Raw genomic sequence first — 14,382 nt, forward strand, 5'->3', positions numbered from 1 at the left:
CATAATACTCGGTGCTCTGTTTAAGTAGAAACTTAAAGTGTTGGGGGAAAGTCAGTTATGTCAAATGATGCTTTGCTGGAGCACACAGGTGAAAGAATGTTTTGCTGAAGCAGATACATGAAAGAACATGTGATGCTTAGAACAAATCTAAATATGACCTCCAAAGACAGTGGGAGCTTGAGCATTCATTCGCTTGGACTCATGCCTGTTGGTGAGTCTCACAGTTTCTTCTGGACTGATTTGTGTGGGGTGTCTCCCAAATGAACTGAACTGTAGAAGCTGGCTGGTGTGTAAAGTTTGCTGGTAGGCTGAACTAAGAATAATGAAGACTGAAATCCTCCCCCCGACAAAGAACTATTTTTCTTCCCCCATATACTAATAACCTTTCTGTTTCATTACCTCTGGTGGGTAAGGTGTTAGAGAGGAGTTTGAACCCTTATTAATGTAGGCTGTGAAGAACCTATGCTACGCCCCTTGGCATACAAACCAGGGCCTCCATCTCTAAATTCTTAGTCACAGGATTTTTCCCAGTGTACAGCTTAAGTCCATATTATCTGTTCTCATAAGCCCAGCATTCATATGGGATCTGGGCCCAAGGAATCCCTTGTGTTGTCATTTTAACACAACCATAGCTGCAAAGATCCGATGCTCAAATAAAGTCTCACAAATATTGAGGCCTTACAACTTAAACATATATTTTGGAACAGAGGCCAGAAGAAGGTGTTGGAACCCTGGAACTGGAGCTAAGTGATAGCTGTGATTCCCCACCATGGGTCCTGAGAACAGAACCCTGGTACTCTGCAGGATTAGCAAGTGTTCCTAACCATTGAGCAATTTCTCCAACCATGTTTAGCCCTTGCAGGCTCAAGAAAAAGCAAGAAGCACACCCCTGTTTCAGCTGCTTGCTCTAAAGCCTCTTTAGTCTGCTCTTGTATTCCTGCATCTGAAGTTCAGCTTTGACATTTCCTCTGCCTTTTCTGATTAGAGGCCGAAGCCTTCTTCCTGAACCATGGTTCTCTGCTTGCTCCATATTACTTTAGCATCCCCTGCTGTCAGGCTCTAGCTCTTGATGTGTGTGAAGCCCATGTGCCAACCTAGCCCAAGGTACTCTCAAGTAAAACACAGAAATAATTAGATATTTTGTCTTGAACCCTATGATGGCTATCTCTAGTTGTCGACTTGATACAGCCCAAGCAACTCTCACCTCTTGCTAGCATTCCTGTAAACATGGAATATAAAATAATTTCTACCCATTATAATTCCATAATACCACTTAAATGAGGAAATGAGAGAGGGTCTTGTAAAGTACCACATCTTAAAAAAATAAATGGAAATAACCCTTGTCTTGGAAATCTAGGGAATAAGTTCTAGTTATATTGTTTAAAATATTGATCCAGGGGCTGGAAGTATAGTTCAGTAAATCAGATACTTGCTTTGCAAGTATGAAGACCCAAGAAAAATGCCAGCACGATATAGCTCATGGACAGAATACCAATGCTGGGGATGTGGAGTTACTGGCACCCACTGGCCAAGCATCCAAGTCTAACTGGAGAGTGCAAGACCAATGAGAGAACCTTTCTTAAAGGAGGTAGACAGTTTTCATAAGTATGACACACAAGGTTGTTCTCTAACACTGACAGACTTACACTTGCACACATATACTTATGTATATAAACACACATATGTACATGAACATGCCTACAAAATGATAATAAAATAAGAATCTGACTCTTCAGCTCCAGAGTCAGCAAACATGAGAGTTAAAGTTAGGAAGAATACCATCTGTTTCTGTGGTTCTAGAACCCACGGTGATCAGACACCGGTTTACATTCCCACCAGCTGTATTCTTGAAGCATCCCAGCAGGATCCGATAGAGAACATTTGTATCCAGGTGCTTACTCAGACTCCAGTCTTCAGCCAAGGCTATATCCAAGTCCATAGGAATAAGAGCCAATGCTGAAAAGAAAATATGTGGGTGGAGCTTTCTTCATATGCCCCCTTTCAAAGCCTTGGGGAGGGATGTGTAGCTCTCGGCTCTCCATGATGAAATTATCTGGATATCATCATTCAAGATAGAGACCAGAGAGAGCTGGAATCTGATACTGAATGACACTGAAGAGAATATATTTTATACAACATAAAATGTCCCGACATAAATTAGAAGAAATATTGGGCTTCAAAAAGGTAGGTCAAACTTTTTCCTCAAGCAGATAATTACAGGCTGGGGGTGAGTAAATCTTATTAGCCTCTTTCTACCTCGTCTCTTCTCATGAGCCACTAGGAAGAAGAAAGCTGTTCTCCATTCAGAGTGGACAGCTTGCCTGAGAGAGGATTGGCCTGTACTATCAATCATTTCACCCTTGGATGGGTTGTTGATGTTGCTTTTATCACCCTACCTGTCCCACCAGAATAGAGCTTAAGCCAGTCAACCAAATGTAAAGTTCCATACTAGGCTGGCCAAGACACCATGATGTCTCCCAATCTGAAGAACTACCCCTTCAGGCAGCCATTTCCCAGTTAAATTTATCTGCCCATGTTCGAGGACTTAAAATTAATGAAGTTGTTAACATTTCTTAAAATGTCTTTCCTGGCAGGTGAAAGGTATGTATTTATTACTCATGAGCCTGCTGGCCTTTTTGATTCATAGACATGTAGACTGAGCCCTGCAAAACACCCTTAGGAGATAGAAGTCTGGCTATAAATCTGCCATTAGCTCTCTCTGTGCTGGGTCTCAGGGTGAGTCCTCAGTGTCACTGGCTGGCAATGGGATCAGCTGCCTGCAGGATTCTTTATCTGGCCTATGACCTCTGAGAAACAAGCACCCAGCCTTATTCATCCTTGAGTTTGCATCAGACCCAGCATCTGGCATGGTAGTAGCCATGCGGTAGACACACCAATGTGAACACAGAGATGGAGGTGTTGGTGGTGATCACGCAGTCTCCACAGTCTCCACAGTCTGCCCAGAACTCAATACGGCAAGAAAACTGAGAGCATTACTGTACTTCATCAAGGATCCACCAGTCCTCTGGCATGAACTGAAAGACCAGGATAAATCCTGACCCCCTAACATGTAAAGTAGAAGACCCCTAGCAGTTAGAGTAGAGCCAAAACTGTAGGACAGCAGGTTCAGTGACTGTTTTAGGACCTGGCTGACCATAAAGAATTTGTGGCCTTAAGGTCAGAGTAACTCTGTTTCAGAAACTGACTAACCATAAAACATAAAAGTTAAATAACATATTATAAACAATCTTGAGAAACAGGATGTTCCCCTCGAGATTCTTCACTGGTAATTTTCACCTTATAGGCTATCTTGAGAAACCAGGTATTTCCCTTATCATTCTTCACTGGTATTTTTGGTATTCTCCAATGACCTATTCCCCCACCCCTGAGTTGTAGTTTTCTTCCTTTAAAACCCCCTTCTCCCAGCCACTTGTGGTCAGACTTCTCTACTCCTGTGTGGGATATGAGTCTTGACCCCAGTGCACTGGTCAATTAAAAAACCTTATGTAATTGCAGCAAGGATGGTCTCTCGTGAGTTCTTGAAGGGTCGTGTTATCTTGAAGGGTCGTGTTATCCTGAGACTTGACTGAGGGTCTCCCCTCTGCTGGGGTCTTTCAGAACCATCACATTGGAGCTGACACTGGGACATGAGGACAGTTTGAGAAAAATTGTAGAAAATGTATTGATCTATTTTTTTGCCCCAGGCATTCCAATATTCCAGCTTGCTGATAAGATAGGTGGGGCTTAGAGAGAGGAAATAGATTTGCCTAGTGCAGGTGGATAAAATGGGTCTTACCAAACTCCAAAGGCTTTCTGCTTTGATCTGGAAACTCCCCCAATGTCTTCTATAGGGAACCAATAGTTTCTGTCTGTGACACCCAAGATAGACTTTTAGACATTCTACAGTGTATAAAAGTTGTCCTCTAGAAATAGTCAATGACTTTGAGAGAAAACTTTAGATGTTATTTGAAGACCAGTTGTATAAAACATCTGGTTACAAAGCATCAACCATACAAAAGACAAGTTTCCAGTTGTTTATAGATTCTTTGTCTTATCATAAAATGCTATTCAGAGTCGGGTTTAAGTAAAATCAAGAAGTAATTCTCATCAGGAATCTCACTGTGCCTTCTCTCCCTCTTACTCGGGAATGGCAAATAGCATCTCAGCTCAGAGTAGAATCCTAAACTGCTTAAGGGGGTTTTATGCATTTCTTTCCTTCCATTTGAAATGAAAGGTGCCTTTAATACAAACCAAAACTAACTGTGTAATAAATGAGGGATGGCAGGCTTCTGACTGGAGCTTTTCTACAGTGAGTGGAACATCTCTGTTAGGTGTACTTTAAATAGGTTAGGCCCAAGGGCAGAGGCTGAGAAGCAGGAATAGGTAAATATGCCCAGAAGGGCATCTAGAACTCAGCACTGTACTGGGTTCATAAATTCTTAATTGAATTAGGTCTGATAAGAGAATTCTATATCGGGAAGCCTTCTGCTTCCATCCATCATACGTAAGCCTTTAGCAGTATCATCCAGGGAAGGAATAAAACGGGAAGTGAACACAGCATTGTACCTGTCCTCAAAGGGATTATCCCACACAAGATGAAGAAATGAAGGTGCTCCCTGAGAAAGTCCCAACTCTCTCCTAACCCCGATGTTCCAACAGCAGAGCCCCTGCTACTGTGAGCTTTTAGGCTAAGCACTGAGAATGGACAATTGTATACCTTGTCAATACAACTTCCTGAGGAATCACAAGTCAGCAGCACACAAGGGGAGCTGGTGGCCTCTGGAAGAAACAGAACTATAAGAAAACAATAGCAACTCTTGACTAGTGGGCCCACTTGGGTACTGTTAAGCTCGGTTTCTGCATTGATACAGACTGGAATTGTACCAGCTCTCTTGACCTTTGAGGCTGTTGCACAGTCAAATGTGCAGAAATTATGTCCAATAACTGGTTTGAGAACAGAAATTAGCTAAATATGATGATGTTACTGAAGGGGCCCTGAAACACCTGTGCCTTTCCTAACAACAAACAACCCATTCTTGGAGATCATGATCTATAGAAATGCTAAAGGTAAGGATTTTTAAATCCAGAAAACTACAATCAAATACAAATAAACACCACATCTAATGAATGGTGAAGGGAACCAGGAAGGCTTGGAGGATGGAATGTATGAGCCAGAAAGCACTTAGCTTTCTCCAGGATTCACAATGCAACAAAAAACATCTTAGTTAGAATGGTCTGGTGGTTACTTGAGTACCCTTGGGGGTCAGAGGGTACAGTAATATGTGTTTTGCTGTAGGGGGCTGAAGTATTCCTGGAAAGCTAGTGATCACAATGGAGACTCAGAAATTCCTCAGTTAAAAGGCAGTGAAGTTGTGTGACAGATAATTGTCAAAAATACACTTACCGTATCGACTGCGGTGGGAAAGGAAAGGAAAGGAGTCTTTCATTGTCCAGGTCAGATTCCATACAAAGTTACCAGGAGGAGAAGGCATCTCTGAGGGTGACTTCAAGAAACTGTGATCTGGACAGAACAAAGGAAAGAATATTAACTCTTGTGCTTAGGATGGGTCTTCTAGCTGTCACTCAACATCACTGAAAATGAAACTTCGTAAACGGAGTTTTGGATACTCAACAAGAGGATAAGCAAGAAGACTGAGGCACCAATCGAATGAGTGGATCTCAGGCCTGTGATATACGTTTTCTATCAAGCAGAGCCATATCTGTGAAGTCTGAATACTGTGAGCAAGTCCATGCTGAGGCTCCCTGGAAGATGAACTAGAAGCCAGGCAGCTTAATGGCTCAGTCTAATAACTCTATCCAAAGTCTGTTCTGCTGGTAAGAATTTGTGCAACTTTATAGAGAACTTCGATTCATCTCATTCCAATAATGCCTCTCCCTACACTCATGCTTGTAACTTCATCCGATGTTGTTTTCTTGGGTTATTGCCTTATCAATGAGAGGGTTGAAATTGCACTCAGAAGTTACGAGTTCTTGACAATTATGTTATTTTCAAGGAGGAGGGGAACTGCATTATAGGTTTCCCATATCCAAGAGGCTATAGAGCCAGAGAGGACAAATGTTTCTGATTTACATGAGCGAAAAGGGGGGGGGGGTGACCTGAGAGAAAGGAGCTGAATGGCATTAGTTCTTTATTTAACAGAACCTCAAGTGGGTTTGTAGTGAAAAGCCATTATTTTCCATCTACAAAGCAAATGAGTGCTCTCTTCATGCTCAGACTCAGCTCTTCCCCGAAAACCCCCAAATCAATCACTATTCCATAAGGTTTTATGGTGGGCCAAGCTTTTTTCTGTTAAAGAAGGAAGGGTGTGAAAATTCACTGTTTAGCGACTATGGACTGTATGGTGAGGCTGCTGGAGGGAAGGAAAGAAGGGAGCTAGGGCTTCTTCTGCAGTTTCCTTGGTGTGAACCCCTGGTCCATCCTTTAGTTCTGTTACAAGAACAGTCACAAGGTGAAGGGGAGGAATCCACAGTCATAGGAGGCCTTTTTTTTTTTTTTTTTTTTTTTTTTTTTTTTTTTTTTTTCCTGAGCTCCTGCTCTGTAGCTTTTTACCTTCTGGAGCAGCAGCAGTTCAGGACTACAGACTATCCCAAAAAGCAAGAAGACACAAACAAAAACTCAGGTCAGAAAGATTTCCCAATCAACAGAGTGCTGGTCATGTGTGGTGGTCTGAATGCTATGTCCGTCCTCTCCCTTTCTTCCTTTCATGCTCTTTGTAAATATCTGTCTGGGATGCCCATAGCAGCTTTCTGATGCTACATCCCTACATCCTCTTTCTATGGACACTTGGGTAAAGCTGACACTATGACCCCATATTCCTCCAGGTCTACCTGGTAAGAAATGATCCCTGTCCTCCCACACATCCGAAGGAGAAGCCTTGACTCTCTGGTGCCCAGGAAGAAGACCTTTACTCTCCTCTCTGGAGAAACTGAAGAAATTAGTTCTGGTTTGTAAAAATTAGAAGTGAATTTGGAGATACAATACATTTGTAGCATTTCTACAAAATGGCTCAGAAAGTGCCTGATAAGGGCACAGGAGTTATACAAGCAAGCTCTCGGATGCATCTATTTTATCCTGCTTTAGGGAGAGACAATGAGACTTGGACAGGGGAACTTAAGGCTACTTGACTTTTCTTGGGTAGGGTGAAACATTTTAAAAATCAGTAATATTGTTAGGATTCTGTAAACCCCACCCCAAAGCTACCTGGCAACAGTTACCTGGCACTATAAAAGGGGCTGCTTGCCCTGTCCTCTCTCTCTTGCTCTCTCTTGTTCTTGCTCTTGTTCCCTTGGGCTCCCCCCCTTGCTTCTCCTCTTCCCCTTCCCTTCCCTCTTCTCTCTCCATATGCATATGACCTCTACTCCTCTAGTTCTCTATTTCTCTCTTTTCTCTCTCTGCCTCTACTACCCACTTAACTCCCCCCCATAACCTGAATAAACTCTATTCTGTACTATATTATCATGTGCCTGGTCCCTCAGAGAGAAGAGATTCCCAACATGGGTCCCCCAGAAGCATCCTCCTTGCCCCCCCCCTCCATGGACCATATCCTCCCCACACCCTCTCTTCATCTTTTAACTAACATTGGTGCTGCTGCCCCATATGAGGGGAGGAGATTAGATTTCCTCATGACTGGATTATCTCAAGTATGACTGTATGTGAAGGCATACTCTGTAACACTAGCACGTGAGATGCTAAGGCAGGAGGGTTATGAACTTGGGGCCAGCACAGGTGATAAAGCAAGACTATCTCTGAGACAGAAATATCAATAAACCAGGCTGTGAAGATAGCTCATTCAATAATAAAGTACTTTCTACACAGGATAAGCACCTGAGATCAATCTCCAGAACCAACACACACACACACACACACACACACACACACACACACACACACGTTTTGGTTTGGGATTTGGGTTTGGTTTGGTTTGGCTTGGCTTGGCTTTTGTTTTGAGATAGGGTTTTGCTATGAAGCCCTGGTTAGACTGGTACTTGCAATGTAAACCAGGCTGGCACAAAACTTAAAGAAATATACCAGCATCTGCTGCCTGTACCTGGGATTTAAAGGATAAGCTACTACTCCCAGCCACTTAGCACATGTGTATAACCCTGACACAGGAGATGCAGAGACAGATGGCTCCCAGGGGCCTCATCTACTCATTAAGATGCACACTATCAAGAGATTCCTGTTTTGAAGAACAAGGTAGACAGCTACTAAGGAATGGAGTGGTGTTCTTGGAGCTTCATATGCATCTTCAACACTTACACATGTACATATGCATACACGCACATGTGCATGCACACACATAAAAATAGAATGAAAGAAAATAATATGATTTAAGCAGATGTGGTCTAAGTACTACACTAAATATTTTAATATATGTTTTCATTTACTTCTTACAATAACCTGGGATTTTGTTGCCTTGGTTTGAAGCTAAGCAGCTTAAGGCATAATGAGATGAGACATCTTTATTGGAAACAGTGGCCATGGCATCAAGGAGTCAACTGGCCAGGTCATCTGGGTGCGAATGCCTAAACTCATATGGACATTCCACAGGAGTCCCCACAAACAGTTGCCAAGGAGACATTGGCTCTCTACAATGCCTGCCAGGGTTCCATAAGTAGTGTTCTAGGTCCGAGGTCACTACCAAGTATGGCCACTGAGTGAAGAGTCTAAGAAGATGACAACCAAGCCTCTGTAGCGAATAAGTAAGAATAAAAACCGTCAACTCTTTCTGAGTCATCAGCTTAGCTCATATTTTGATCAGTCTTGAAGTAACACCAAGACCAAGCCTCTTTGATGCTTGCAAATGATGTCATTGTTTATAATCTTTCTGTTTGGGGATGGTATTTACATTTTCCTGGATGAGAGTGATGGAGGGGAAGAGGCAGATATCAGGAAACACAGCTGAGCAGGTAAAGAATGGTAGGTGACTTTTTTAACCAGAAAAGGATTGAGGTAATATATTCAGGGTCAAGAAAATGTATGTGGAAGCATTCAGAACGGAAGTCTCTGATTGTTGAGTCATGACCCAACAAGAAAACATGGAGAGAGCACTGTGGGTTGTCTCTACAGGGACAAGTTTACTCATGGCTATAGTAATACAAGGTCCAACAAACTGTTGGACATCCTCAGGGTTGGATACTAGAAACAGAACAGGAAGTTGTATACTGCCCTTACAGAAACTCATAGAACTCTGGGCTCACAGGAGCCCTGAGAACAGTATAAGTCACAACCTTATTGGGGAGAGGGAAATCAAAGAACATTTTCAAAGGGGCCACCTAAGGCCATTAGAAAACACAGATATATACATCAGGATTCACAATGCTGGCAAAATTACAGTTATGAAGAGTTATGAAGTAGCAACCAAAAATAATTTTATGGTGGGGGTGACCACAACATGAGGAGCTGTGTTAAAGTGTCTCAGTGTTAGGAAGGTTGAAAAGCACAGCTGTGGGAGGTCCCTGGAGGAGGTGAGCATAGAGATTATCCAAACGAAGCTGGTGGGGTAACCAATGAGAAAACAGCAAGAGGACACACCCCCCCCCCCTGCTTGCATGTCTGAAAAAGTGACTACCAAGGAGAACACAGCCTATACAAGGAACTTGTTTGCCAAAGACATTGGAACAGGAGCAAAAGCTAATCATAGCTTATAGAACGTACCTCACTTTAGAACACACAGACTTAAAGTACCTTTACTGCACAGTGCGGAGTAAAGGAACTATATGCTTCCTTCAGAGTTCCCACCCCTTCCTATCTTCATTCCTGGTGAAAAGGGAGATTTTGAGCATAAAGAAAAGCTATACAATAAGATGCAAGGCATTTAATGAAAAGAATCAGGAGGGTGGATGCTAATCCCAAAAGCTCGAGGAGAAAGGTCACTAGTCCCAAATCATCCTAGGAATAGTAATTGAAGCAAGCAATTAATTAATGCATGCAATTGATTGAAGCACTGTTTTTAAAATTCATGTACATGGGATACCTCATCCTAAGGCTGGGTTCAAGAGGTCAGCCCCGGACAAGGGCAAGATTGGGTTTTTATAGCTCAGGGGTAGAGGGTTCTAAATGGGGAGTTTGTCAGGCAAATGGGCAGAATTGCAGGAGCAGAACAAGGAAATAGTCATAATCTTTTGAAACAAAGGTGGGGCTGAAAGATAATCATAACAGTTTTGTGAAACAAATCCATGGTTGCCATTTTCGGAAACAGTCAGAACAGAACCATCTATAGTTAAGGTTCTAGGTGGGACATAGCCCAATCCTTGAGAAGCTGAGGTTCACTCAGAAACAAGAATGAATCTAATTTGACTTTACTGTAAGCCGAAGATGGAGGCAGGCTGGTTCTTCAGGTGACTTTGGGCTTTTACTGTGGAAATGTGAAGCTGCAGAGTGGACCGGGCCATGGCTGCGCACATCCACATTGAACAGAGGTTTATAGTTGGGAAGATATGAATTAAGCTACTGGCTACTTGGACTCCTGGGAGTGGAGAGTGGGATGGAAAGAGAGGAGGGTGGGCAGGAGATGAGCTTCCCAGTACCCGAGTGAGCAACACTCCTGGCCTAAGGAGGTAAATGGGAAGAAACACCCTCTAGACTGGGTGAATATTGACTGAATACTGCAAGATGTTCCCCCCTCTAATGATTCACTGAATCCTCCTTAGGCTCTGCAGGGACCGAGACCTTCCCTGTAAAGACACCGAGCTCCTGCCCTATTTTCTTTTTCTGCCCACAACCTCCACGCTGTCTTAGATTCCGGCTCTGTCTTTTTATAGTCATCCCTCTGCCCAACATATTAATGGCTTTGCCTCTTGCTTCTTCACAGTAGGTCTGAAGCAGCTGGATGTGGTGCTGAGGAGGGGCAGGGGAGAGGAATACACAACGAAGCTGATAAATCTCACTTTAAATGCACCACCAGGAATGTCCCGGACTGTTTAGAAATCCCACTATATTCCCTGACCAACCCGAATCACTCCAGCATGGCTATTTCCAGATATAAAATTTCAAAGCCTGTCTTTCACTCATCTTCTCAGTCTACAGCCTTGTTTCCTAGTTCACTGAGGGAACTGAAATATACGTACTCATGACCAGGAATTAGAATGTGGTGCACTACCGTCACTCTTACCCTCTTCCATGGTATCAACCCCTTCTTGGAGAGCTAATCTTATCGTTAAGAAGTCTGCAGTTGCAATGGATCCCTCCAGCCCCAGCATCAGTGATTTATCCCCTTCAGAAAGTATCTCAACCACAGAAATCATGAACCATCTTTAGACTCTTCCTCAGCCACTGCCACTGTGGCAGCTTTTCTCTAAAGCCAAATCTCTTCATAAGTCTGTCTCTCCATTGGTTCTGCCACCTTCCTGAAAATATAGTAAAAAGTAATATTGTGTTCTTTCCTCCTACCAACCCTAATCTTGGTCCTGCAAACCCTCTGCACAGTGTGTGATTTGGCTGATATCTCCCTACTTCTTACCCATCCCATACCACAGTTGGCCACACAGTCCTAACATTGGTGGTAGGTTCCACTCAATCTTTGTCAGATGATACACCCTGAACTGGAAAAAAGGTCTCTACTTCTTGCCAGCCGTTGTCTGGGAACTTTTAAAGCTGTACATTGCACTGTGTCCAATGACTGAGAAGTTCCAGGTATCCCAGGACCTAACTGAGACCTCTTGGCTGGTCAATAAAGAGACTGATTAAAACACACACACACACACACACACACACACACACACACACACACACACATCAGTCCATTCATTCCTGTGCACATTAACACCTCCAAAAACTCAAGATTTTTCTCTGTCCTGAGAGAACCCCTCAGTGAATTTCTCCTTGCCTGGTGTGAAAATAAGCTCACCTTATTAGAAAAAGAGCTGTGGGATGTTTGCCTTCACTTGAGACTTGAGTGTTGAGAAGCATGGGTATTCCTTCCATTCAAGCTCACTCCCAGGAACCCCCCCCCCACACAGTTGCACAGGTTTAAATACCACCTCTCTGCCAGTGAGTGCTGCTAGATTTCTACCTCCGTGCCCAATCACTCATTGAAAAGGCAGAATATAACCACTTGCCTACATCAGATCTCTATTTCATTGTCTGTCCACTTTCTTGCCTGCTAAGCATTTCAGATACAACATGGGCAAACCCAAATTCTTTATACCTTTTACCTAAACCTGCTTTCAGAATCTTAGTTAATACTAAGGCTCAGTTGCTTGGGCTGAAACTGAGAAGCAGTCTCATACTTCCTGTCAATTCATCCACAGTTCTTGATGGCTCCACTAGAGCTGTATGTTTTCTCCCCATCACCTCTCAGCCTGACGACTGGTGTCTGTGTAAACCCAGCAGGTCTCTCTGCAATCTGTCCTTCACACATCAGTTAGACTGACAATCCACATCTGGAAGTTTCTTTCTATTGCCTAGCTTCAATGGACTCCATAAGATCTGACCCTGAGTTCGTGCTCTGATTTTATTTCTAACCATTTCCCCTTCCCTGTGAGCTCAGGCTTACAGGAGGCCTTGCTGTTCTTCAAATTCATCAGGGGTACTCTCATCACAGAGCTCTGCATGCACCATTCTTTAACCTCACCTCAGAAACACGCATCCACTCCTTCTCTTCTCTCTGGACAGTTGGCTATCCTTGTATCCCAACACTCATTATAAACTACCCTTTTCCTCTTCGTCCCATTTTTTATTATTTGTTCTATATGTATGTTGTGTGTGTGTGTGTGTGTGTGTGTGTGTGTGTGTGTGTGTGTGTGTTGACTTTCTTGAAATAGTCATTACTTACTGTTAGCAAACTTGGCACATACTAAGCACTCAACAAGTACTTGTCAAATGAAAGAAAGTCCCTGGAGAATATTAGCGACTGTTTTGAAACTAGTTATTTTTCTTCAGGCTCAGGACATACTTGGAGGAATATCAATTTTCTGAAAATGACGATAAGAATAGGAATAAAACATGTTCTAAAATCTCCCAGGTTTTAGTAGGGAAAAAACCGAAACATGTAAGGGTGAGGCACTATTTTAAATACTGACCATGTCACTCTGTATGTGAGTGCAGGCAAGTGTATTGCGTGCCTGTATGTGCTCAATCACACGTATTTGTTTGTCTGGAGGCCAAAGATACTTCAAGTGTCTTCTGTTGCCTTATTTCTTAAAAAGGGGTCCCTTCCTTGAACCTTGAGTTAAGCAGTTTGCTAGACTATCTGGTTAGCAAGACCACACAGCCACTGATACAGGGATGCATTACCACACCTTGCCTTCAAACCAACATTAAAACAGATGTTTGAACCCAGGTCTCCCTGGCTAGTGTAGCACTTTCCAACTGAGCTGTCTCCCCAGCCCCTATGTCTTCATGTCTGTGATTCTGTCTCCATTATAGCATACAAGCCCTTTTCCAATATGGAGGAAATCCTGTATTGATAAATACAATGTCTAAATATTGAAGAGCTTGCCCAGAACCCTTTTTTTATTCACTAGCTGACCGTTGACTTGGCCAACTGTCGACTAACTTGATTACCCACATTTCAGCCAACGGGCTACGCCTATATTTCAGTCTTCATTTCTGTGTGTCCTGCAATGTGTCCATTAATCTAAGCCAATATACATAACATAGTAGATTTATCATATGTGTGCCAATAGAAGTAATAACAAGCTGTGCATGTGAGCCAGCTATTCACGTGCCTGCCCTACATTCCCTCTGAACCATGTTTTATAAACCCACATCAATAAAGTGTAACAAGTACTTGTATTTGAAACAGTCCCAGAGTGTTCTTGCCATCCTGGTCCACATTTTACTTTTTTTTTTTTTTCAAGAATAAAACAATCACTGGTGGCTTGCTGGTTATGCCCCCTCATTTGAAAACACACTTAATAATGCACTATTTTACAATGATTTTGTGTCACACAAGACAAAGTCTAATGTGGTCAAGTAAATAGCTATCCGGATGTCAAGCTGTAGTTAAGCAGGCAGGGTGCTACAGAGAGCCCAGGGCCAGCCTTGTGTGGAGCTGGCAGTAAGGAAAATGGTCTGCTATTCCCTGAGCTTACCCACACCTGTTCATGGAGAGGAATTCACCCAGCCTTAAGTGCTGCCAGCGATGATGGAGTTTGTACAGGCAGCGAATTGAGTATAAAAAGCAGAGATGTTATTATTTTTAGAGAAAGGAAAAGAGGGAGATGGCAGATGTGCTCTTTATCCTAAAGACCCAGACCTCCAACACCTCTTCTGGGCTGGAAAAGGAGGGGGTTGAACTAGCTTCTTGCTAACAGCCCCTTTGCTTCATGCATATTTGCGTTTTTATACTTTGAACTTTCAGGATCTCACTTTTTTTTTTCCTTCCAGCTGGGCTCATTCAGAGGAGCTATTAGTGT

At 42.9% G+C, this 14,382-nt stretch overlaps 1 protein-coding gene across 1 annotated transcript in view; it reads right to left on the minus strand.

The window, feature by feature from the left end:
* ALK (ALK receptor tyrosine kinase) overlaps positions 1-14,382 on the minus strand; it is a gene marked incomplete at both ends in the record, with an annotated part of 704,256 nt that overhangs the window by 491,952 nt on the left and 197,922 nt on the right. Inside the window, one exon of the mRNA XM_080929282.1 lies at positions 5,405-5,521. Coding sequence (XP_080785408.1) covers positions 5,405-5,521 — 117 coding nt within the window. The remainder of the gene's footprint in view (positions 1-5,404; positions 5,522-14,382) is intronic.

The sequence above is a fragment of the Micromys minutus genome, assembly GCF_963924665.1.
Source record: "Micromys minutus genome assembly, chromosome: 1".
Lineage (NCBI taxonomy): Eukaryota > Metazoa > Chordata > Mammalia > Rodentia > Muridae > Micromys > Micromys minutus.